The sequence below is a fragment of the Numida meleagris genome, chromosome 7, assembly GCF_002078875.1.
Source record: "Numida meleagris isolate 19003 breed g44 Domestic line chromosome 7, NumMel1.0, whole genome shotgun sequence".
NCBI classification, from domain to species: Eukaryota; Metazoa; Chordata; class Aves; order Galliformes; family Numididae; genus Numida; species Numida meleagris.
Window position 1 is genome coordinate 4,267,978 of NC_034415.1, and position 26,236 is coordinate 4,294,213.

At 43.8% G+C, this 26,236-nt stretch overlaps 1 protein-coding gene across 3 annotated transcripts in view; it reads right to left on the minus strand.

Annotated features, from left to right (window-relative positions):
• C7H14orf80 (chromosome 7 C14orf80 homolog) overlaps positions 1–26,236 on the minus strand; it is a 65,490-nt gene that overhangs the window by 3,819 nt on the left and 35,435 nt on the right. For all 3 annotated transcript variants that reach the window (XM_021404935.1, XM_021404934.1, XM_021404936.1), the window contains 2 exons: positions 18,037–18,123; positions 13,856–14,068 (listed from right to left, as the gene is read on the minus strand). In XM_021404935.1, coding sequence (XP_021260610.1) covers positions 13,856–14,068; positions 18,037–18,123 — 300 coding nt within the window. The remainder of the gene's footprint in view (positions 1–13,855; positions 14,069–18,036; positions 18,124–26,236) is intronic.

Sequence of the window (26,236 nt, forward strand, 5' to 3'; positions counted from 1 at the left end):
GTAGGAATTGCTGTGCTGAAGCAAGAGCAGCAGTAAGGACAAGAACAGCAGCCGGGGAAACACAGTATCAGCAAGGCACTGCACGTGCTGCCTTCTGTGAAGAGGACCAACATTTCCTGGAACAACGTTAGACGAATTTAGTAAGAGAAAATTTCAAACTAATGAATATGAAATAAGAGAACAAGTTTAGCAAAGCGCTGCTCCCGTCATAACAGGGCAACCTGGAGTTGGAGAGCCAGTTCAGTTTATTCTCTGCATTGTTCTTCCTGGTAAAGGCAAATTCTGTAACCCCATACGCCTTCACAAACACTCTAGTTGCTCTCTGTAGATTTGAATAGCTAAAAATCTCTTGGGGTTGCCTTCCAGTAATGTTCTTTACTCTTCACATCCTGAAGACATGTGGAAATACTCACTAACATCCCTCCTGTATGGTTAATTGATGCTTTTTAACAGCTTGCTGTCTCCCATTAGTCAGCACATAATGATTATTCCACACGGCAAAACAATCTCGGCAGACCACTTTATATTAAACAAACACATTGTAAAGGATTAGGAGCCTCAGCATTTCGTGCCTGCCCCTTCCGATCCCACAGCTCTGCCTTTCGGTCTCAATCTACCAAGCTGGAACTTGAATTCCCAGTTGGGCACATAGCGCTGTCTGACAACTGCTGTGCACCCGCTTCGAATAAATACAACCTAACCATCAGCATTCCCACTTCTACAGAACCAACCTCATGCCAAAGGGGCCCGGTGCATTTTGAGAACGACCACACTGAACTAGAGGGAATCAGCTGATAAGAAACCAGCATCTTCCAACTGACACATCCCCTGCTCTGGAGCGAGCACTAATCCGGTTAGCAGCTCACAACACTTCAGCGCGCCTGCAAGCCCAACAGAGCAGTCACACGCACTGTAAGAACCCACAGAAACGTGCTGTCCCTCTGCATGCCTCAGGGTCAACAAAGCCTGCCATGTTTCACACTCCCAAGACCACGTCCCACCTTGTGGGAGGTCTGCTTTCATCAGCTGCAGAGGATGCGCAATCCATTTATCTCATCGCTGCTCGAAACTCAGCCCTTCCTTGTTGCTGCGGTTTCCCCAGCTCCGTCCCGTTTGCCTGCACCTTGCTGGTAATGAGCTTCCCAGAGCTTGTGTCTCATTCGATGAGGCTCAAACATCCCCGAGAGGCCGCTCCGCCTCATGGAGTTTTAACAGCTCGCTAATGAGAAGTGCAATAAAAATGATGCAAAAATTGTTCTTTTTCTGCTAAGCAGCAAGCTGGACATGAACGCCCTTGGAGAGAACTTTGCCAAAATGCACAGCATCCCACAGAGATCTTGTAAAACCTCTAGATAAGCACACCGCATCATTTAAGTCCTTTCCAGTCATGACCTAACTGAAGTGGCAATCTTCCAAATGCTGGATGCCAGTATTTCAGCTTGGCAAAACCTCACGTGGCAACCTGAAAGCAGCCTCACAAAGCAAAGGAACACTCTGCCCCACTCAGTCACGTGCCTGAAGGAAGCCCCTTGTGCTCAGAGCCACAGGAACAAACGGAGCAAAACCTCAAACCTTGTCTTTGGGATGGGGAGCAAAAGGAAATTAGGAGATGAGAATGGACGCAATATCCAAGTGACCAAGCCATACTGCCTTTGCTATCAGGGACATAATCACCTGACCGCTTTCATCAGCTCATCCAGTCCTCTAAAGGCACCCAAGAGCAGCCGACTTGCAGAACCGTTCATTCTGTGTCTCACAACAAGCAAATAACGGTTTGGCTAGTGGATCAGTTTCTTCTAATAAAAACGTCAGTATTTTGTGAACAACCACACTTAAGTGTATGATTCCATAGCGGTAGGCAGGGAACAGTCGGCCTCAGAGAAGGAGAAAAGGGCACAATTCCAAGGCATGCTGTGAACGCACTAAGTAACAGAGACTCCAGTCCTGCAGCTCCTACTTTGTCTGGGAAAAATTATAGGACTGGAGGGGGACACAGCTCTGCACACCCTACAAAGTTCAAACATTTGCTGAACAGCACCTTACCAAAAAATCAGACCCCGACGTTCAATACAGGCACTTGCTGCTTATATAGAAAAACAAGAATACAGCAACAGCAGTCTGTGATCAGCTATTCTGGAAACACTACAGCACTGAGTAAAGCAGGTGTTTTACTATAAAAAAACCACCTCATTCTAATTTCCAATTCATATCTTAGAGCAACTCGCCCAAATGTAATTTCAAACCTCTAAGGAAGTTATAGAGTTAGCACTGCAGCTCTATAAAACTTGTCTCACTGAATCAAGCCTCTTTGTTACAAGCTTTCAAGGTTTTTAATTTTCTGCAGCAATTTCTACGACCTGAAGAATAACCAGTTAAAAGCTCTGGAAACCATCATTTTCTATTTTAACAGCCGAACACTTCCCACACTGCCCTGCCTAAATGAGGTTCCCTTCTTCTTGTGTGATCCTTGATTGTACACACAGAGACATGATGTTCTTCTGAAATAGCCCATTTAATAGCAAGGCACACATGCATTTACAGATTTAAAGTTAAAATGAAGTGCTGAAGTAGCCTAACCTTCTGCATAGCACAGGCTACAGTATCTCACCCAGTAATTTCGGCCGTGTTCTGCTACATTTGCTAAGCTATGGAGTCTCCTTTAGAAACACACTTTTTTTCTTCCTTAAACACAAGCTCCACTTGATCAAAACCCTTCTCTATCACTACGTTATTTCAGCAGTAAAATACACTTATGGCTTAAAACGTGCATCTTTTTGCTAAGTTCTGCCTCAACCACTGGGTCTTGTTACGCCATTTCTCACCTAAAATAAGTCTTGTGCCTTCAGAACTCCACTTCTGCCTAGGAACTTACGGAACATCATCCAGCAGCAACTTTGCCTTGGTTCAATTCCACTTCTCTAACCTCTCCAGAAGAGGTACACAATAATTCCTTTATTACCTCTCCCGTAATCCTATCCAGTTTTTTGATCCATTTGCAATTGTGATGGTGGTGTAAGTGGGGCCAACCCATTTCATTAATCCCAAAACACTCATCTATGCGTTATTATCTATGCGTTATTATGACCAGTAGCAGACAGTACCACTTAGCTACCAATAATCTAACACCTTTCCAGTGAGCCCATTGCCTCCTCTTTCACAAGCCAGAAAAACCATTCATTTGCGCATATCCCATACCTGAAACTGTAAGCAAATCCGACTGGCTTGAGGTACACACGTACGTATTTCTTACTAAAAGCTCAAAGCTTTGGCTTAACAAATAGCTAGCAGCAACATTTCACCTTAATATAATTACTGATTTCTCACATTCATTATGAGTTCACCAAGAAGAAACAGCTTAGGCCTCTGGAACTGATGGAGAATAACCAAAAGGGGTGATATCAAAGTAATAGTAATGCGTGCATTATTTGTACCACAAACTATGGAGGCATTTTAGAAGGGTTGTATAGCTGAGCTACAGCAACTGACAGATGTAATTATACAAGCAGCTGCATTCCAAATTTTGCCCGGATTTGCAATTTCCTGCAATTAGAGAGGAATGTATACATCTCCATCTTATGCATTTTAAGCAAGACATTCGCTATTCAAATGCTAGCTCCCAGGCACACCTATTGTCAGTGCAAAACAAATTGACAGGGAAGCCACAGCGGCAAAGCACCTACTTCATCTAGCAATAGAAGGCCAGCTTTTAGCTGGGGGAGGAGTCCTCCGGGGAGAAACTAAAAATACAAGTTTAGTATCACAAATGCACATAGCTGCACTCAGCGAGAACAGCTACAAGAGTCTGGCCAGGCACCGCTGCTGCTTGCTTGCTTTCCCCCACTATACACTCAACAGCGCAAAGCACTTCATAAGACTTCAGGACAGCATCCATGCTGTTCTCTGATAGAAAGCATTACGATGGTGAGGAAGCAAAGCAACAAAAAGTTAAGAGTTTCCTACAGCGTAATTTCATACAGAGGAGTAACCAGACCCTGACCTTGCATGAACGCATACCACGTTTCTGTTGACTTTTTTTTTTAATAAAAAGAATCAAGTCAGTCTGTATTTGGCATCACGTATCAAAATACCACATTGATAGGAGTCAGAAAAATCAGACAAGCTTCTGATAACAGAAAAGGACACAGGCCTCAGAGACCAGGAAAGGAACGCCAGTAAGATTTTCTAGGCTCTTTACAAGAAAATGCAAAGTAAACCTGCAAATATCAGCGTGAAACACAAAAGCACATAAGTGATAAGCGCAGTGCCTGTTTGCTGAGCCTGTGAATATCTATTGCACAGGAAAAAGCAAGAGGGAAATTAATCCTCTTAGGCCCCAAAGCAACCAAACTGTGAGGCTGCTGAGCGGTGTGCCCAAGGGCTGCGGGGGCAGCAGTGGGGTGGGATTGTTAAAGGACATACCTGAGGGCAGCAGGAAGGGAGCGGGGCTGAAAGCTTCTCACTAGGAGAACGTTTCCTGTTGTCTGGATATTTTATGAACTATCTGCTCCTCGGGTTTTAGTACGAGCACTTTGCTTTGCCAGTGTTTAACTTCAGAGGAGTACTGAACTCAAAAAGAGGAAAACAGATAGGAATCAAAAATGAAATGTGGTATTTGAAGCAACTCTGATGGCACAACCAGGCAGGAACAAATCCCCAAACATTAACTGGACTATTTAAACCCCTTCACCTGCCTCTTGTAAGGTAGGCAACCCCCCCAGTATGGTCCCACTACGCTGCAAAGGTGGGATAGCTCCAGCCAGGAGCACCAACTTGCAGGTTCTCTATCAGTGACAGAGGGAGATGAAGTTTAGACTCGCAAAAATCCCAGATGGCACACAGTTCTCAGTGTGCAAGGGGAATAATTTCTGTCTCCAAATTCTAAGTCATTAGTACTTACAATAACCAGAAAAATCCCATCTAGCAGACTAGCCTTTTATTTCTTTCTAATTAGTTTTATCTTTACACTTTTTAAATCTTTGAATTCAATTAAAAGATCACAGAAATTTATATAGTAACATGCACAAACTGAAAAAGTATTAAATGAAAACCACAGTACGTCAGTTTAAGTAATTTAGACACTTGCAAAAAGGCTGCGGAGCTTCTTGAAAAAGACTGACAGCGACAAATTACAGAAGGCAGCAGACAAGTATTGCTTCATGTAATAAATTGCTCACTTATTTTTCAATTTGTTCTTCCCAATTTTTATCTCAGGCAGCAAACACTGCTGATAGGAGATACCTTCTCAGATGTAGGTGACTTGCTGGGCTTGGAGGGCTCCACTGTTACACAAGCAGAGCTGTACCACTCTGTTCAGCATGAAAGAAGCCGTGCCAGGACATACAGCACTGCTTGCACTCATGCTTCTGGAGGAGCAAAGCTCACTGCAGCAACCCAACACAACAGTGGCATGAGGCAAAGGAGCGCTCACCCTTGGGTGGAGGTTTGTCAGCGTAAAACATTTGCAGAGTTTGAGTGAAAAAGCTTTTGAAAGCCATTACTCCAAAAACTCATTCAGCTGAAGGGGTTTCTCTCACAGCTTTGCTGGTGAGCAGTGGCTGCAGTGGGCACGAAGCTGCCTGAATGGCCATCGTGATGCTGGCAGGAGTCACAGGCTGAGCCCTGCAGCTACAGCCTGCAAAGGGAAAAGTCTGACAGCTCTCACGGCTTGGAGAGAGCTGATGAGACAAGCAGTTGAAAGTAGTGAGTTCCAAACTCAGAAGTGCACTGAAGCCTTATTTAGATGCATTTCTGTCTAGGAAGAAGAGATCTGACAATATTAAATTACAGATTTACTTTTATGTCAGCTCTTCTACAAGCACAAGGGAAAGACAAAGAAATGAGTTAGATATTTGCTTCTCTTATGATCAAGTACCCTTGATTTCAGGGCAGACAGCTGGGAGGATGAGGCCAAGGTTTTAAGAAAAAAAAGAAACTCACAGTTAAGCATCAGTACAAACAGCCCTGTTCCCAAAAGCACCGAGCTCCTATCAACTCATCCGAAAACCAAGCAGTACTGTGGAATATGCTACTTACAACTTCTGCTGGTGGAGGAAGAACTCATCCTGACGGTCTGCCCTGAGCTGTAAAAAGCAATCCAGATACCTTCTGGAAGTTACTGTCCCAAAAACCCACTCAGAAAAGCTCAGTAAAACACATTAAGAGTGTTCCAGGTAAAGCTGCTCTAAAATACAGCCACTGGCTGCAGTGTTTAAGACAGTCTCCATCAGGCAGGAACGCCCCCAAGATGCTGCCCTGGCAAGAGGATGCATCACCACAGCTCACCATGCACTGTGCTCCAGAAACCCAGCAGCTCAGTGGCCACAGGGACCCCAAATCCCTACCCAGCAGCCCCACAGCTTTTCATATTCAATAGAAAAAGGCAGTGCTGGGAGCCACCATCTCACAGACATTGTGCATCTGAACCCTACAGGCATTCCCAATTTCTGTCCATGTTTGATGTGCTTTTAAGTGTGCAAACATAAGTGCTACACTTATTTCTTAAAAAATGCACTAAAACATTTACAGAGGCTACAAAACACGTTCTCTCGTTGGAATGTGTTTTTTTACAGTTTACTGTTAAATAAAGCTCATCTAAAATTTATTGGAGTATAATTCTTCAGCTGCATTTACTGCATGTTTCACTGCCTTGGTCGGTATCCAACATCTCGGTAAATAACACGAGTAAAATATTAACACTGGTTATCGATTATGCCTTAACTGATCCTGTCACCTGAGCAAACACCCTGCATTTTTGGCAAAGGAAGGGAAAATCGCATCTTTTGGGAAACAAGAAAAAATTCCTCCCACACGTCAAACCCCAGAGTTCTGCACACAAAACTGGAGACAGAACTCTGTTTTTTAACGTTTCTGTCTTCCCTAAGGAGCTGGAGTCCTTTAGAATATATAAGCCCCATGAAAAATGTCAGGTGGGACAATTTATTTTCAGTTCCAGTTTTTGTGTGTTTGAAATCAGTTTGCTGATTTAGCATCTGGTACAGAGTCTTTCTCACACGGTTCAGCACACACTCAGCAATCTGCACAGCAAGTTACATCTGCAAACAAAGAATAAATACTTATCTTCTTCGTCTGTTTGCATGCTGCAAGCTTAGCATTGACTATTCAAGTCTGAGCAACGGGCTGAAGTTCTCAGAAGTGAACTAGATTATTTCATAAACCTCCCAGCTCTGCTCACATGCAGGAACTTTCCCCATGCTTTTATGTGCCAGACTTGAGCCAGGCTAACTAAAGGCTTTGGGTCTAATGCAAACATCAGATCCTGCTGTGGAGAACAGAGATGCACAGAGATGGCTTCTTTCCTCCCTCCAGCACAGGGCAGAGCTCACTGCCTCCTGGAACTGTCACCTGGGTCTCACCACAGTCTCCATGGGTGCTTACCGAAAGAAAGCAGCTTCTTCTGTTAGGAAAACTGATAAAAACCTGACAAATACAGCAACACAACAAAACACATAAGCAAAGAGAACACACACATGAACATAGAATCATAGAATCATTTGAGTTGGAAGGGACCCCTAAAAGACACCCGGTCCAACTCCTCTGCGATCGATCAGGTGCTCAGAGCCCCGTCCGGCCTGACCTTCAATGTCTCCAGGGATGGGATGCCCACCACCTCTGTGGGCAACCTGTGTCAGCACCTCACTGCCTTTATTGTAAAAACCTTCTTCCTTACACCCAATCTAAATCTCCTCTCCTTTAGTTTGAAACCATTTCTCTTGTCCTGTTTCACAGATCCTGCTGAGGAGTCTGTCCCCTTCCCTCTTATAACCCTTCCCTTCAGATCCCGACAGGCCGCTCTCAAGTCTCCCCAGAGCCTTCTCCTCTTCATGCTGAACACCCCCAGCTCTCTCAGACTGTCCTCATAGGGAAAGAGTTCCATCCCTTAAACACCTTACTCCCTACTGCTTACAGCAGGTCTATGCTTTCTAATAACCTAAATCTGCTAATACCTTGGCAGCTCCATCAGCAGCAAACGTAATCCTACATTTAACGAAATACAAACTACACATAAAAGCCATTAGCCCTGTCCCTCCTTGCCACCCTCCCGTCCATGTCCTCCACTGCTCCCTTTGATGGATGTTTCTGTTGATCTCTCCGGGTTTCCTCCCCTACGCAGGCATCTGGGCCCAGCCAACCATACACTTCCAAAAGCTGCTCTCACGGCCCTGCTAGTTCTTCAATTCCTTTTTGCATGAAAAGCTCCACTGACAGCTGCTCGATGCTCCAGATGGAGGTTTTCAAAGTGGAACACAACAACACTCTGGGACCGGGGCAGGGAATATGCTGACTGCTCCGAACCATCCCCAGCACTCCTCCGCTTCCTGCATCCCCACAGCCTGGGTAATTATTAACCACTCGCTGCACTGATATCTTCATATTAGCAGAAAGCCTGGAGAATGAGAATAAACAGCAAAAATAGACAAGATGAAACGGGAACAATTTGCTTTCAAAAAGAAAAAGAGCTCTCAACAAAGCTTCAGAGAGCTTTCCACCAAGAGCTCAGCTGCTGCTTTGCCACAAAGCCTGGGCTTCAGGTTGCAGCAACACAGCCCTGCATTGGGGAACACACTGGGCACACGCTGGGCCAGCACACACCCCAATGGGCCCCACCAGCCGTGCAAGGGGGGAAATATTATTTCTACTTCCCCCACCCATGCACAGGCACTGCCCATGCCTCGGTTTTCACACAGGACAGGCGTCACCGTGCACTGGCAGCAGGACCACAGCTCCTCCTGTTAGCTCCCAGTACTCTGTGCTCAGGCACAGCTGGAACTTCTGGACATGGCTCAAACATGGAGGAGGTACATTCAAGCTCAGCTGAATGGCTCTGACTCTCTCTCAGCCATGCTTCAGAGATGCACACATGAGCAAGCTCCATCACACCATCACCTGAAAGGAGCCTCGCTTGTTTTTAAACCCTAGCGAACACCAAGATCCCATGTTACAATATCACAAGCTCCATCAGAAACTCAGTAGCTGGTGAGCATTTATGTGATTAAAACTGAGGAGATCCTCATTTAGAGTCACGTGCCCTATGCTTCAGCTCCTGGATACAGAATGTTTAACATGAAATCAAGGTCTCCCTTAAACTGAGGAGTAGAGAATAAATATTTATAAAGGAACAAACAAACAAACAAGAACTGTTTTCAAATTTGGAGACGACTTCTTTTTCAGTTACATTTTTCTTCAAGCAGAGAAACATTTCCAAAGCTTAACCACCAAAATGTCATCCAAGAAGAACTGATTATTTACCTAGGGCTGAATAGAAAAGAATAAGGCTAAAAGGAAAAGAGCAGAGCTAACTATAAGAAAACCACATATTCAGATCACACCTCTGCCAATACAGGTATGCCTTATGCCTCTTCTCCTCCAAGATACCAAACACAATTCTGCCTGCAGATGGGTATCAGTTAAAATGTCATATTAATCAGGGTTTCACGAATCACCCAAATCCCATAGCAACATTCAGTTATCTTCACTCAATGTCCTTGAAAGGGAAATGGTTTCAGGGTCGTTCCAAGCACAAAACCAGAAAAAAAAAAAAGAGCTGGGGGCAGGCAGAGATAAACAAAAGAAAATGTTTTCCTGAGGAAAATAACTTACTTAATTTTAAAAGATTAAAGATTGATAGTTTTCACTACCAGAATCACACTATACAAATTACTAATCTTGTAAAAAACAGATACATTGCCTTGACACCACATCCTGAATAACAAGCAGCTGTGTTTAGTGCTGCAAACCAGGTGCTGTGGCAGAGCACTGACATTAACACACCTGAAATACCTCTACCTTGTCCTAAATCCATCAATCAATCACAGATTCAGGTTTCCACAGTCCTACAGCAGGCCCAGTTCCTCTTCAGCCATCCCTGACAGATATTTGCATAATCTGCTTTGTAGAGGGTCCGAGGAAATTCTGTCTTTAATATGCAATGAGAACTCTGTATTGTAATTTAAGCATGTTTTTGTGCCATTCATGGAAAGCATAGGAAAAAAAAAATCTCTTCCCTCCACAGAAACTTCTTTGCATTTGAAAATTCCTTTCTCACTTTAGTCTTTCCCTCTTTACATTAGAGACCCCTCAAAGTCCACCTAACCCAGCAGCCTGTCTGCAACAGAGTTCAGCAGTGAGTAGCAAGAGAAGTTCAGGACTAGACAAATTCATAGCCATACTTCCCTGTACGACACAACTTTCTAAACTTCAACAGTTTTTAGCTGAAGGGCTTCCTTGACCAGAGAACATTTTTCATATTTATTGCTTAACAACAGATCTTTTCCTTCATGAACTTGCCCAGTCATGAGAATGAAGGAGCAGTACAATTGTTTGCTTCTGCTCCAGCATGATACTCCCCTTCACTGACTCCTCTTGTAGAGCAAGGAGCCCTAACCCAGCTGAATGTTCCTTGCACAGAAAGCCTTTCACAGCTTGGGTCATCATCACTTCCCCTTTCTATGCCCTTCCAGCTCGATCACGTCTTTCTTTTAGCTCAGACAACAACCAGAACTGCACACAGTGTACCAGAAACTGATAGAAATATTTTAAATTTCACTTTCTTCTGCTTTGCTTACAATTCTTGGGATTTAATTTGCTATTTTTGACCATTGACATTTTCACAGAACTTCTGCTATAACCCCAAGAGCTCATTCACACGACATGATGGCCAGATCACAAAAACAGACATAAAATTATGATTTTCCTTCAAACGCATTTTTATCAGATTTATCTCCCATCCCATTTTATCTGACATTTTGCTACTTCACTTCTCAGTACCACAAAAGGTACTGGAGACCTCACTGCGGCCTTCCAGTACTTGAAGGGAACTTAGAAGCAGGAGGGGATTGACTTTTTACAGTCTGACAGTGATAGGACGCAGGGGAATGGCTTGAAATCAAAAGATTTAACAAAAAGATTCAGGTTAGATGTTAGGCAGAAATTTTTGCTCAGAAGGTGGTGAGACACCGGCACAGGCTGCACAGAGAGGTGCGGATGCCCCATCTCTGGAGGTGTTCAAGGGCAGGTTGGATGGGATCCTGGGCAGTTTGATCTGTTGGTTGGCAACCCTGCTCATGGCAGGGGGCTTGGAAGTGGATGATCTTTAAGGTCCCCTCCAACCTAAGCCATTCTATCATTCTAAGAGGGCCCTCTATGATCTTTTCCTGCTGTCCTTCATGTGTGCTCCCAGTGATCGAGTCTCCTTTCACTTGGGCCTCTTGCTCTTCACCTCCTTCCTCAGATCACACATAGCAGCACGGGCTTGTGAGGCTCCACTGGTACTGCCTCTGCAAACTGATGGCAGATGCCTGCTCTCTGCTTCCTGCTGTTTGCTCAAGGGTCAGAGGAAACACATTCACATGGGCAGGTTTTTTTTGGTTGAGAATCCTTTCAGGAACTTTATCAAATGCCATTTGTAAATGCAAGTGGGTGACGCCAACCCAGCCCCTCCCTTGCCCAGCTCAGTGGTCATTCCAAGAGCTCCAGCAGAATTTAGGTTTGTGATTCCTCTCTTTAAAACCTATGCTGTCTCTTCCCCAGAATATCACATCTAATCACACGTCCTCAGTTCTGCTCTTCAGAATAGTTCCTACTCAATTGCCTGGCACAGACACCAGGCGCATTGCTAACAACCAACATAATTGCTTGGTGGATTATCACAGTTCTCATGAAGTACAACACAGTGGGCACAGCAGCTATAATAAACCGTACTGTCCCTCATATGGGCACGTTTGTGAGAGCCAAGATAATTTCCAGATGCCTCACTACCACAAGATACAAAGTTAGAGATAATGACCACTTTAGCTACCGCTGTAACGTCTCTTTGTTTGACTAAAAAAAGAATATAGAAAGAAAGATGTGATAAGCTTATTTCTCCAGGGAAGAGACTGAAGGGGGCACAACTGATAGAGCAGCCTGCACTCAGCAAGCATCTCGGCTGGGGGAAAGAAGGCAGACTGCAGGCAAAAAGCATCACGTAGTCAGCTTCACTGACAGGAAGAAGGGTTGATTTAAAGAGGATTAATGGAGAGTCATCTGACCTCCAGGCTTTCCAAAATGCTGTCACGTAGCAGCATTACGAAACAATTCTGTTCCGGGGGATCCAGAAGAGGAAGCACTTGCGATAAACTATCCTTTTAACAACCAAGACGCACTCCATTTGTTTCCCACAGTTATGCACTCAAATGACATTCTGTGAATTTCAGAAACAGTGGAACTTGACCAACCATCATTCAAAACCAATCAGTGCATCTATTTCAATGTACTGTGCAGAATTCATCAGTTAACATTATTGGACTTCACCTCCAAATTAAAGCATAAGAAGTTAGTGTGATTACTACATCATATTTAACAGGCATATATAATGTTATACATAAAAAGGAGCCAGAGCTTATTGGAAATCACACAGTGGAAAGTTTACTTCTTAAATTCAAAGTCTGAGTTGTCCTGCAACATTCTAAATCAGACCACACAAGAGGCTGCCTGTCCAGCACCCCATCTGACTGTGACTGACAGCAAGTGCCCGGAGAAAACTGCAAGATCAAAGCAAATATATTGGAGATACTTCAGAATATTCTCTGAGCCTGCAATGATTTTTATCCCTCAACTTGCCAAGGTTGTAATTTGCATTTGTGTACTGGATAGCTGTTGGTGGATTTCTTCTTCAAATAATGTATCTAACAGATTCTGAACTCACGTACACTGCTCATATCCCCAATGACCCATGGGAAGGATTGCACACTTGGAATGAAGCAGCAGCTCCTCCTGCCTGCCCCTATCCATCCAAGCCCAACTAGCTCCTTATCCTTGCAGTGGAAGAGAGCGATCAGCTCTTCTCCACACATTTTTTCCCATGCTAGATTCTTTTGAACTCTTGAGCAAGTATCTGCTACTTTTCGTTCTGTCAGCTGATCTATAATCCCAACTACCCATGCTTCAACCTTAAAAAAAAGACAAATTAACAATTCTGAGTTAATGTGGATACAAAACAGTGACATGGAGAGTTTTGTTACTGTTCTACCTGACCCAACTGTTCCTTTCACTTCTTTTCCATCAACTGGTTTCATAGATTCTCTGGTATCGTTCCTTCCCCTTCATGACTGTAAAAAAATGCTAGCTTTTATGCCTGCATCATCATCGGATCTTCTCCTTGTGTCAGCATGCTAATATACAGATTTATCTCCTACATCTACATTAATGGCTCTTTTATTTATGCTCCAGTGCCCCTCTGGGTGCTTCCCTGTGCCTCCCCGTCTCTATGCCAGTGAACACCATGTACATTTCCTTCCTATCACCTGCCTTCCTCCTCAGCCAACCTCCCACAGCCAGCCTGTTCTTGCACCAAAACTTGCACTCCGTTCTCTCATTTCACAGATTTCAAACCCTTCTTATTTCCTTCCCCCATCAGGCATTTCAAAGACTAACTCAGTGAAAGAAGACAAGTTCTGGCTTCTCCCATCCTCCTTTCCCTGTGAATACCCAACTTTTATTTTTCTTGCTGCAACCATTACAGATGCTTTCAGCCTGCTGCCTCTGTTCCCTCCAGGGGCTGCCACAACTTCCTCCTCTTCCCATTCACTTCTCTGTAACCCCTATCCTTTGATGCCTTCCCTTCCAAATGCAAGAACACTTACTTTGTTTTCAGCGCACTGTCTCTATGGGACAGATGCTTACTTTGTGTTTGAAAGAGCACCTGGCATGCTGTGGGCATAAACAGACGAGCAGGTTGTCTGCAGGTTGACACAGAGCACCAAGAGGGAGGCTGCCCTAGAACGGGATGTAGCAAGAGAACTGAAAAATAAAGGATCTGAGAAGTTGCTACCCATCCGACAGCCACCCCAACTCTCACCTTCCGACACCAGGCAGACCTTCGGTGTGCTACCAGCTTGTGCAGCCGGCTGCGGAGAGCCATCATCTCCCCAGACAACCTGTTGATTTGTGCAGTCATGCTGTCAGCCCAGGGGCAGCACACGGTCCCCTCCGGCAGCATGCTGGCCTCCACGGGAGCATCCCGCGCTGCGTGCATGCTTCCTTCTTCAGCCATGTTGTCTAACACGGTGTCCTGAAAGAAAAAAAACAATAAAAGTGTCTTTTTGGCAGGAGCTAAAATGGATCCCCTCCTTCTTCCCAGTAGCCCATGGCTAGGAATGTACTGCTACCATCTCAGGATACAGTTCCACAATTCCACAGGTATTTTAAGAGAACAACTTTAGTTCGCTCTAATGTAAGTTAACAGAAAACTTACACTGCTAACTTAGCTTATTTTAGGAAGCACTGCATGCTGTGAGCTGCTTGCCACTGCTATTACTAAAGCATAAAGTAACACTTCGGGACAAAGATAATCAATACTGCAGAAGCACTACGTAAGTCCTTTCCCCTTCAGCTCTATTTGTAGGGCTTTATGTAACAAAGTGATGACCAGGACAAGCACTGTGCTTACACTGCCCATCAGCTATGTGCCATAGCAAGCTGTGACACCCACAGCCTATCCGTGTCCACATCCAGCTCCCCAGGCCAAAGAACTCAGCGAGATCCCTGCTCCAAGCTCGCAAGCTCTGTCAGTTCTGCTTGGCCCTGACAGTTTCATTGGCTCTACAATGATTTGCGCAGCTACCTTCAGAAATAGCAGCCATTATTTGAAACTAAAAAAAATACCAAATAAGATCAGAGTCCTTGAAATGTATGTACCTGTACAATGTAGTGCATAAATTACAAAGAAACAATCTTCATGCCACAACAGGATAACTAAAAGACCCAGCCCTCCTCACTTAGAGTATTAAATATTTATTCCCATTTTGTTATCAAGAAAACATCAAACAGGAGAGATCATAATCTCTTTTAAGGACATGAGTAGCATTCAAAATTGCCTTTCAAAACTGGAGAAGCAATCTGAAAACAGTACGAGCAAATTCAGCAGTCAAGCAGCATGGCCAACATGTGGGCAAGGCAAAAACAGAGGTGTAATTACTGGCTCAGCAGCAGCACTGCTGGTAGAGCTGCCGTAAAATCACCCGTCACCAATGCCATCCTGATAAATGCAAGCACCAGCTTAGAAAGCATAAACACAAGTCTCTGTGATAGAAGAGAGCTAACCGTAACACTGATGTACGGGTGAGGCACCTGAAGTTAAACACAGACAAATGGGATAGAAAATCCCACGCTGGAGCAGCAACGGCCATCAGGAGTTGAAGGAATGGCCTACAAGGAGGCATTATGAGAACCAATTTTGTTTAGCCAAAAACAGGGACTGGGAAAGCAGTGACATGCTAACAGCCTTCACTTTAATAGAAGGTTGCTGTAGAGAGGATGGGAATAATTTTTCTCTCTTGCTGTCTTTTTTCTATGCAGGCAAGTACAAAACTTTGGCTTTATTCACAGCAAGAGTTTTTTAGGCTGCTATGAGGAAAAGCCTCCCAGGAGAGCCAAGAATGGCAAAAGCAACCAGAAAACCCTCCTTTCTAAGACAGCAGCAGCACTGCAAAATGTCACAAACCACTGACAGCCTAGCAATCTGCACAGCAATAACACTAAGCTTTTTTTCTTTTAAATTTGAAATTCATTAAATGAGAGAATTTTAGAGCAAAATTACTGCAGCCACTCCTGTTGCTGCAGTTAAGCCACACTCTGGCCTAAGACCACTGCTTTGCCTTACTGTAAATGTCACATCTCAGAGCCAGCATCCTCACCTTTGCCAGCCAGGGTGCTGTGGCACAGCCCATCAGCAAGAGCAGCGGCTGAGGGCTCCCACACAACCACATGGTGATAACGAAGCCCCTGCTGCCTTCATGGAGTCTGCTTCATCTCTTCCTGCCCAACTCTCTGCATCCAGTGTAACACACATGACCACACAGAAGAAAACGGATGGCAGAACAGCAAAGGATATGCAGAAAGAAAAGGCAGAAAAATAGGGGAGAGCAGGAGGGAAGGGCGACAGGACAGTAACGGAGAGCAGGCCCATACCCTAGCACAGGGATGGGTGTAAGGCAGAGCCACACATCCCCATATGCATCACAAGTTGCCTTCTCTACAACCAAAAACAATCAATTTCAGATAGTGAGGAAGTCTCACTAACAGCAAACTTTAGAAAACTGGCTAGCACCTATATTTAGCAGAAATGTCTGCTTTCTCAACTCTGAAAAGTTGTGGGCTTTTCTTTTTTTTTTTTTTTAATAATAATGTTAAAATCATCTGACAACCCAGAACTAAGGCAGTATGGAAGAAAATTCTCTTGACAGCTTGCTGCACTTGTTAAAAAAAAGGAAAAAAGAAGCAAGCATGCAAAGATGTGGAGATACTAAATAGCTGTCTTCCTACAGAAACATGCAAGTTCAGCTGCTGAATCAGGCAAAGATAAGTGCAAGAGACGTTCCAATTTCAGAGCCTGGCTGGTGGATCCCTATAAAGGCTGGGGAGCCCAGTCAGGCATACAGTCAGGCATTTTCCATTTGCAAATGCTGAAGGATACATTCATAGTTTGTGGGTGAATCTTTCAGAATTCATTTAAAAATCACCCATGCTCTACCGCATCCCAGAGTCTATCTGCACCCAAGCAGAGAAGCTGGGTTTCCCCAGACTGTAAGGGCACACACAAATCAGGGCATGGGGCAAAGGGAACAGGAACACCATGCCAGAAATAACTGCAAATAAGTTTGTAATCTGATGGCCAGGGAACACATCCTATAAAGGTTAAGAGTAAGGAAATTCAGCAATGCATCCAAATACAGACACACTCGAAGATGGAAGGCTGCAGAGCAGACATGCCTGTAAGAGCGTTCAGTAATCAGCACAGGGAAGCTTTATCAGGAATACATTACTAAAATTCTCTACAACCAGGAGGGCAGTAATTATGCAAGAATCATTTCAGCCATCAGATCAGCAAGAGCAAGTACGGGTAAAATGGAAAGAGAAAACTTCTGTATCTCCAAAGCACATCTCATCCTCATACAACCTACAGTACACGTGGGAACACAACCATCATCAGCCTGCTGAACAAAGCCACCGCCGCATTCAAGTCTTATTAAATAAAGATGCGCTGGCCAGGTTTTTTGCAGGTATTTATTTAGGACTTAATTCCAGAAAGCATGCAAGCACTAACCACCACAGTACTTCCCACACCACAACGTGGTTCAGGTGGGTACACCAAAATGCCATAGCACTTGCCTTTACATTTTGCCAGCATGACTTTGGAGATAGGCTCATCCTAGCGCTGAAGCTTCCCAAACAATTATAAGATGGTAGATGAGTAAATCCAAAACCATGACATAACTAATGGCTATTCAAATGGCTCTGCGCTGGAAGTATTATTCAAGACAGGTGACGTAATTTTACACTCCTCTGCCTGGTTTTTAGCATAGAATGACGCATGTGGGCAATTAATAGTCAGCTCACTGATTCTCAAAATTTTGTAAACTCATACAGCTAATGAAGTGCTCTGAAGAATTATTTTCAGCAACTGTAAATGGACAGAAGTTGTAGAGAGAAGTGAGATGGATGCTGCCGTTTACACTCACTTGAGAAATCCGAAGACGCACACAGAAAGGCTTATTGATTTTCTTATGATCATTCAACACAGTTCAAGGGGAAATTGCCAATTTCAACACACTATTTGGCTGGGAAAAAAATGAAGTTGTTTTCAGTATCAGCTGCTTGCAAATTTAGTTGCTCTCAAGTCTGCAATAAAGCTTAGAGTCCCTCTTCTGAAAACCCATTTAATTTTAACGAAATGTACGACTGCTATGTTTAAAAACATTAAAGAGATGAAGATCAAGCATTTTCATTTGTATTAACTTTATGAAGCTCTGCTACTCTGCCCTGCAATTCCTCAGCTTAGCTGGGTGAGTCTTACTGAAGAAAACTGAGGGATGAAGAGGAACTAATAACACATTCCTCTCTTTATCAAACCCTTTTTTCCTTTTCTCAAGTACTGTTTAACAGATGTCTCGCAGCATTTTTGTGGAAAGAAGTCTTTGTAAGTGGTCAGCTATCGGTTAGAGTCAAGGAAGCTGCACCCTTAAAAATTAGTTTAATTACCATCCACTGCCAGTAAACTGGTTCCAGTTGCTTCCACTCCAGAAAGGCTTCTAGTTGCATAGTTTCCAACTCCAGATGCTGTAACAGCTGGATAAAAGGAAACAAAGGAAAGAAGATCAGCTAACAGCACTCATTTGTGAACTAAATGAAACATGCATTTGGTGTGCATTACCAAAACAGAAGTCCACGAGACTGTTAACAATACATGGGACAACACTGTGTTATTTTACAGGACTACTGTAAAACCAGCTGTGCAAACGTGATGCGAATTTGAATTGTGATACATTAAGATCTAGATGTGTGTCCATCTTCAAATCTTCTGTGCTTCTTGACTACCACAATCAACTGTTTCTCCAGCAATATTTTTTCTACTTCTATTCTTCTATTCACTCATACTTACCAAAGCTGCAAGGTTTAAACAGGACATATACAGCCTTGCCCCAGCTAAAACTTACACAGTTAGTCCTTTAGTAGAACTACTCATATTCAATAGTGACACCAATCTGACACCAACTGCAATGTTTTAAAAAGACACACTTAACTGTATGCTGTCTCAAGCAGGATGATCAGGATGAAATCAGTAACAGCTATACCTACCTTCTACAGACAACTAATCTGCCAGCTTTCTTGGGGTTAGTTACCACCTACATACCACGTAACTGAAGTAACTGTAAAGCATAAGTTGGCTTTGCAATTTTATTCTGCAGATATAACTTGAAGATAAAGAAATTAGAGATAGGAACACACTTTCAAAAGTAACTGCTGGAAATTACGAGCAGTTTGCTCTAAAAAACTGCTGATCCAAACTATAATTGCTACACATTTGTTTGCACAGCTGACACTTGGCATTACTGACTCTGCCCGTTTCAGGATCAGCTGCTTACATGGAAGGTGGAAGAATGGTCTCTTTCTCTCTGCTCATAGGTATATCCACAGCACAAACAGCTTAACTCATAGGATCTCATGCTGGCAATAAAACCAAGGTAAAAGGAGTTGATTAATTATTCAGGCAACAGCTGAAGTTGCCTGATTTTGAAGTAGCTTTGTAATGTGGCCATGAGCTGCACGTGATTGCCATCTAAGTACATCTTGTGACAGCTAAAGAGAACTGAGGGCTTGAATAGGGAATTTTTCATTTTAAGCCTTAAAAAAAATAGGAAAAACTAAGGAAAAAAGGTCATACACCTCTTTGCTTCCCCACTAGACCTGAAATGATTTGGTTCCGGAGACAACCAGTTGGAGCTAACAGACCTCAGCAGCAATCACAGCTTTCTCAGCAGTCTCAGAATCTAAGGACTTCCGGGACTTTTACTTGTTTGTTTTCCAAGCTGTGCCATCAGTGATGCCACACTTGAACTGGAAAGCATCCATCTGACTCACCTACTGTCACATCCTCACTTTTCACTAAGGTGCTACTATCCTCAGAAGCACCAGGCCATAAATCCGTAATGGGACAGCTGCCCTGCTCATCCTACAGGGTGGTTTTCAGCCCAGCTGGAACGCTCTGTGACAGTGGTAGGCAGCCTATGATACCCAGCATTTCAGTATCTACCTCTAGGACTACACTCACTGCTCCTGGAAGGCAAAATCCTGTGCTATCCTTTATGCAGGTCTTAAAAGACTCAGATGTCACCGCAGCGCACAGAATAAAGCAAAACACAACAAAAACTAACGTTGTACAAATATCCTTGAAGTACCTCAGCAAACAATATAAAAACAAGTGATGTTTGGGGTGGGAGGTCTAATGGACTGCATATCTGCATACCTTTAGTTTGGTCACAAAGACAGACTCCGCGTGACCCAGGCTTTCGCTCACATACTGCACTGAGCAAATGAACCAGTCAGAGTCACTCCCCAACTTCATCCTTTATAGCAAAGCTTCTTATGAGCACTTACCATTCCTTATCAAAATCATGCATTTTGCAAATTTGAGGTCAATGGAACACATTTTCTCAGCACCAATAACAGCTCGCCTGGAGATGCACTGATGAGCAGTTCCACTCCTGCTGCTCAGTCTCCATCTCAAAATGCAAGAGAAGTCCGTGAGCTGCAGCTAAAGCTGTCTCCTTACTTTTATTCGCCTAAGGGCCCAGATGTTGCCATCCCTCCTAATGAAATTTAAAGACTAACATCTGCAGAAGAGCACTAATTTTGTCTCTTGAACAAAGTGAAGCAGTAAGTCAAAAATATGCTGCATGCAGTTGTCAAAACGATGCTCAGGGATAGTGTATGAAAATTGCCTTTCCTCCAACAAAATTAAGACACAAAATCCATTTCCTTTCTTCTGGAAGAAGTCATTGCTCTGAAATACTTACACAGAGAGAAAAGGTAACGACAAATTCAAATTGCAAATCTCTGTGGCGAAGTAATTCCACACTGAATGCTGAGAGCAAACACTGTGGTAACAACTTCTCTAAACCATTGTACAGAACATATCACTGGCACAAACGCCATGCAAGCAACAGCTTTCCTCGAGAGGCTAAACTGTGCTTTGCTGGGATGGCAGGGAGCGTGCTGCCAGGAAACCTCCCAGCGCTGCAGGCAGAAGCAAGCTGCATACAAACACCCCTCTGCAGGCAAACACCCAGCATGCAGCCCAGCCCAAGGACCTCCGGAAACTTTGGGAACTTGAGCTGCAAACAACTGAGGTGACAGCATCTTCTGGGTGGCTCTGGGTACCCAACAACGGGCTGAAGTCCTCCATGGTAGCACGTACCTACCTTGCACCACAGTCATTATTTAAACGTATCTGTAATTATCTTTCTGCCCAGGTATTAATCTTTTTCATTCTATTTACAAGCATATTGCTAAATTCATTGATGCCTGCAGACTGTTATAGAAATCAATATTTAATAATTTGCAGCATAATGCATCCTTTTCATGGGCTCAGCTCCAAGGAGCTCCCTGCAACAGGCATTTAATCTGCAGTGCCCACAGACTGTAATTCATCCTGCATGCCATTACAAAAAGAATTTTTAATCAAAAGTTGCTCTGTCTAAATATTCCCCAAATCATCCCATTGTTAGACACACGCACCAAAATAACGAGCTTTCAGCAATACGTTCTGTTTCTTGGCTCAGAGATAAAATACTGCTGATTCACTGCCTATCCACGCCTGACTGGAGATGAGAGACTTGCATTGGGCTCCAGATCACAGCCAGCATCTCTGAAGGGTGACTCAAGACCCAAGACAGAGTCGGAACATGCTTTTGAAGCTTGGTATGAAAGCTTATATGGGGAGTGGTATCAAGAGATTGATTCAGATTTGGACTCGTTTAAAATGGATTTGGTTTGATTCAAATTGAATTTTGGAAATTTCAGTACTACTTCTGATACACCTGAGAACTGCAGGAAAGCAGAAGAGCAGAGGAGTTCCTTCTCAAGAATGCAAAGAAAAGGATAAACACTCATGGCAAAGGCAGACACTTCACATTGCCAGAGGTAAACTGTAAGCGGGACTGAGGCCTTAAGAACCTACCCAAACACCAAATGAAATAAAAACCACGGGCTGCTGGGTGGATGCCACGCTGTTTAAGATGGCACATACTCCCTCAACTGCACACTAGCAGGGTAAAGTTGTGGAACCTCCTCACCAAAAAGTAGAGAAAATCCTTATATCCAACCCATCTCAGGCTGGTAGAAAATAACACTGTAGGTGGACACACTCAGTGCTCCAAGATTCAGTTCCATGTTGTGATTTCTCCAGAAGCAAAGCTCCTTTAAAGCGTTCCCATATATCCCTTGAAGGCTGAAGATAAAATAAATGGACCTGAAAACCAGAAAGTCACACTGCAGTACTGTGAAGTACAAGAGCTAAGGAGCAAAACCTGACAGACCAATAAGCAGCCTCTAGCCACGGGGCAAATAGAGATCGACTCAAGTCAGTTCACAGGCAGAGAAACATTGCTGAGGATTGAGACAGAGCAGGAGAAACACTGCAACCCAGCTATATCGCAAGCTGGATGGACAACAGGGTGGATGAGAGCTTCTTCCCCTGGCAGCTCTGGACCCCACAGGGTCCCTGACCACAGCACTAACAGGGATAGAGCTTCAAAAGCAGATACTTCTGCATACACTCCCCGTTGCATTAAACAAGCAGGACACGGATCTTCTGAAAATAAATACTTAAAATTCAAAATTGAGAAGCTTTAGGTGGAGAGTGTTAATTCCAGATGCTTGGAAAATATGCAATAACTCCAAAAATATCTGACTTTTCCACTCACCAACACAGCCTGAACTTCAGTAGAGTTAGCTCAGTTTTACATTGCTGAGAGCATGGAATCAAACCACTAGTTAAAAACTTAAGTGACAAAGATCATCATTATAAAACGTAATTGCTATTTGTGGAGGGATTTAGAAAACATCTGTTTAAAATGAAACCAAAAGAAGATGGGATTTAAAGCAAACAAAATGAGGCATTTGGCACATAAAGATTGTACTACAGCTTTCACATCAATAGGCAATGAGCTGGGCTGTGCTAACAATGACATTCATTTGCAGGGAGGGGGTCAATGAATGGACCACTTTGCATTTCTTCCCTGAGGATATGGCATACATTGAACACAGGGCAAAAATACCAGGAAAAAATGGATTACAAGGCAAGTTTTATACCTTAGCAGCCAAGATCAAGATGGATGAGAATAGAAAAGGTGGGCATTTTCTTCCCCAAAATCACTGTTGATTTTGGCCACGTAACTTTGCAAGCCAGAGGAGCCAAATTTCCAGGCGGTACTAAGTACCCTTTGCTGCATGTAAGCTCAGTTGAAGCACATTCAGTGGGTACCAAAAAATCACAATTTACATTAAGAAATCTCAGCCAGAGGATTTCACAGGACAACATGAAATTACATCGCAGCACTGCCTGGCAGCTGTTCATATTGTGCTGCTATCCAGTACCCCATGTAGCTGCTATCAAAGAAAGACTATCACTCAACTGACTTTATTTAGACTCTTTCTGTACATAGAACAAAGCATTATCCACATTCAGCTTTTTCTTTCCCCCTCCTGTATACTTGCCCATTTTCCTATATTTTAATAGACCACAAAAACACATGCTGAAATAGAAAGAAGTCATTTCTCAAATACTTTTTAAACTCATCAAATTCAGAACTGGATGTTACAGTTCCAATAATCCCCTTTCTGCATAATGCTTCCACACTGGACATTAGGATACTGCATTCTGTGCTAGTTATGACTACTAACTTTAGTACGGGAGCTCCTTTAGGTTTTGCCCTCCCCACTTTATTATCCTATCCACCTTGACCACCAGTTTATTCCACCTATTTACTGTGTCCTTCCTTGAGATCCTTATCCTGCATTTGGCAGCGAGTTGACAAAAACACTATCCCTGCATAAAGCTGAAGAAATGCTTTTTATAAACCAGCTCATATTGCCAAACACCCACTAAGCCAAGAGATAGGCTTTTTGCCTCCCCTTGAGCTTTCATACTTTCTCTTCAGAAGAAAGAGCATGCAGCAGAAGTTGAGCACCACTGATACTGTACCCTCCAGCTGGGCTTTTGCCATATGGAACCATCTATTCTCAGCCACCACAGGCTGCAGGTTCCAAAGGCCACGTAAGCCTCTCAAGCCTTCTCTCCCCACGTGCTCCCTGCAGGAATGCAGCTGATGGGCTTGAAGGAACAGCCTTCCTAGTGCTGACCTTCCCACGAGCACTTGCCACCATCTGTGCCCACTTACCCATAAGGAGCAGGTGGTGCTGAACCCAGGGCTCATTGAGCTGGGACAAGCAGGGTTCCCCCAGTCCTGCTGCAAGGGCACTCCTGGGGCCCCCACCAGATGCACGTTGTGATGAGGACCGACTCAGAGAGCATCCACAGCAACAGAAATCCAGCCTCTATGCACTAACAAGGAGAAGTATTCAATAAAATTTAACTCTCAACCAAAGACAGGAGAAGAAACTTAAAGAAGAATGGCTTTCACCACTGCAGACCCAGCAGCACACAGAATTATGGCAGGATGTCCATGTTAGTTTAACAACGAATGAAAAAAATTATTCGATATGTGGATTAGCATAAGCTTATGAATACAGTTTCTCCCAGCCTTCTCTGACAAGCCATCACAGCTACCGTGCACGCAGGTATTTTTCACACATTTTAATATATGCATTATTGACTGGAGAAACTACTAATTTAAAGTCTGCTCATCTCCCCTACGTCAACTCATTTCTCTTGCTCCTCTCCTAACATAGTCCTCTATATTAAGTGACAAACTTGTTAAAGAAGAACCACAAATCTGAATCTGCTTGCAAAGCAGGAGTAACAGCTGATTTTATAACTTCTTTAGATACTTGAAGAAAACAAACTAATCAGATTTTTGTTCAGTTCAGCTTTCCAGTAACAGCCACTGCAATATATGAACTGAAGTGCAGTTTGCTTCTCTAATTAGCATTAGCCTGCAGACTATGATAGCTCTATTTGCTTGGCTTTCCAGGTGGGTTGTGTCTTTTGATGCAGTGGTAGCTTTGATTGAATCAGTAGAGAACAAAGCAGCCATATTGCATTAAGATGCCTGAGAGTTCCCAGCTGACCAGTCAGACTGGTCTGTATTTACCTATTTGGGCCAAGAGAGGCTCGTGACAATGAGAAATGGGGCTGTATCAGGCATTTCCACAAAGTCCTCAGTACAGCCCTAAGGCTGAGTTCTTCTGTATGTGGATGGGTACTGCCAGCTCAGTGCCCAAGGTAACAGAGGTCCCAGCCATGGACCATAAGGCCATCGCCACAGCTCTGGGGCACTTCAGGATCAGCACTCATAGTCCTTTTTTGTGTCAGGAACTGGTAAATGCTTTCTCTCTTAGATGAAAACAACAGCAATGACTCCATGAGCATATTACAAAGATGCTCTGCTCTCTCTAGTGGTTACTGTTAGCTTGAAGGCACAATTCAGTAGATGAGTTACAAGTTTTAAAGTGCCTCACCCTAAGATTTTGTTTCCTAAGATTTGATTTGTTCCTTCAGGGCCCAGTATCTCAGTTAAGATCCTCTGGGCTGGACCAACGAGACCCTTTCAAAATCCATCACCAAAGAACGGCAGCAAGTAAGCAACTCTGAACCTGAAGCCTCCTACCAAGGAAGCTTAAGGGACGCCATGACAATGTAGGCAGCGTGGCCAAGTCACACTGCACAATTCCTACTTCAGCACAGCGTTTCCGAGATACCTTCCTCTCTAATGGTGCAGGAGACTAAGATATTGCTGCTGCACCATCTCACAATTTATGGAGTCCGTGATGAACCACTGCATCATTTTTCAAGGACCAAAGAACTCTACGTGCTTGGTCAATAAAATATACTAAGTAATAATTCATCCAAAAAAATGGGGATGGCAACTCCAGAACTGCAGCTCTATTAACTTTTTTTTTTTTGGTACGGATAAGTTTAGCAGAAGGCAATATTAGTGACAAATAGCAGCCTGGGGAAATTTTCAGATCAAGGTAATAATGCCATGAGGTAGAATGATTTGCTTTAGTGTTGCTATATAATGCTTCCAAGTTCTTCCAATGGGACACTAATTGTAGCCAGAGGCCACCTTGCTTAAAAAATACCTAAAGAAATATTTCAGCACTAAAACTGTCTGGAGTAATAAAAAAAATAAAGCGTCCTCCCCAAGAAGGGGCACTGGGAGAGTGCAACTGGGTACAAAGCTCAACAACTGAATGATTCAAAGCAGCAAACGAAGTCCCGTGCTAGCAGGCAGAACCACATCAGTGGGAACAGCTCTCTCACCCACGTTCTGCTGAACACAAGGTGCTCAGGGCTCTGCCCAACAAGCTCTGAACGTCTCCAACAATGTACATGTCTCCTTTTCTCCAGGATCCAGCTCCAGAGTTTGCCCCATCCTCATGGCAATTTTTCCCTCTCCACCTGGCCACAATTCTTATGATCCCACTTGTGCCTGCTGCCCCTTCTCCAGTCCCAGCGCCTCTGAGAAGAGCCTGCTCCTACCTGCTCTGCATCGCTCCGTCAGAAGTCAGACACCACAAACATCCTCTTGGTGTTTTTGCACAGCTGTCACTGCCGTGACTAGCACAATGCACAATGCACAAACCAACCACTGGCACCCTCCACCTCGTCCCTCCAGCCATTTGTAAGACATTGAACAGTACTGGCCCAAAAGCTGACCCCAGCACTAACATCCAGACACCAAGTTGAGTGTCCAAACTATTTCCCACCCACATCACC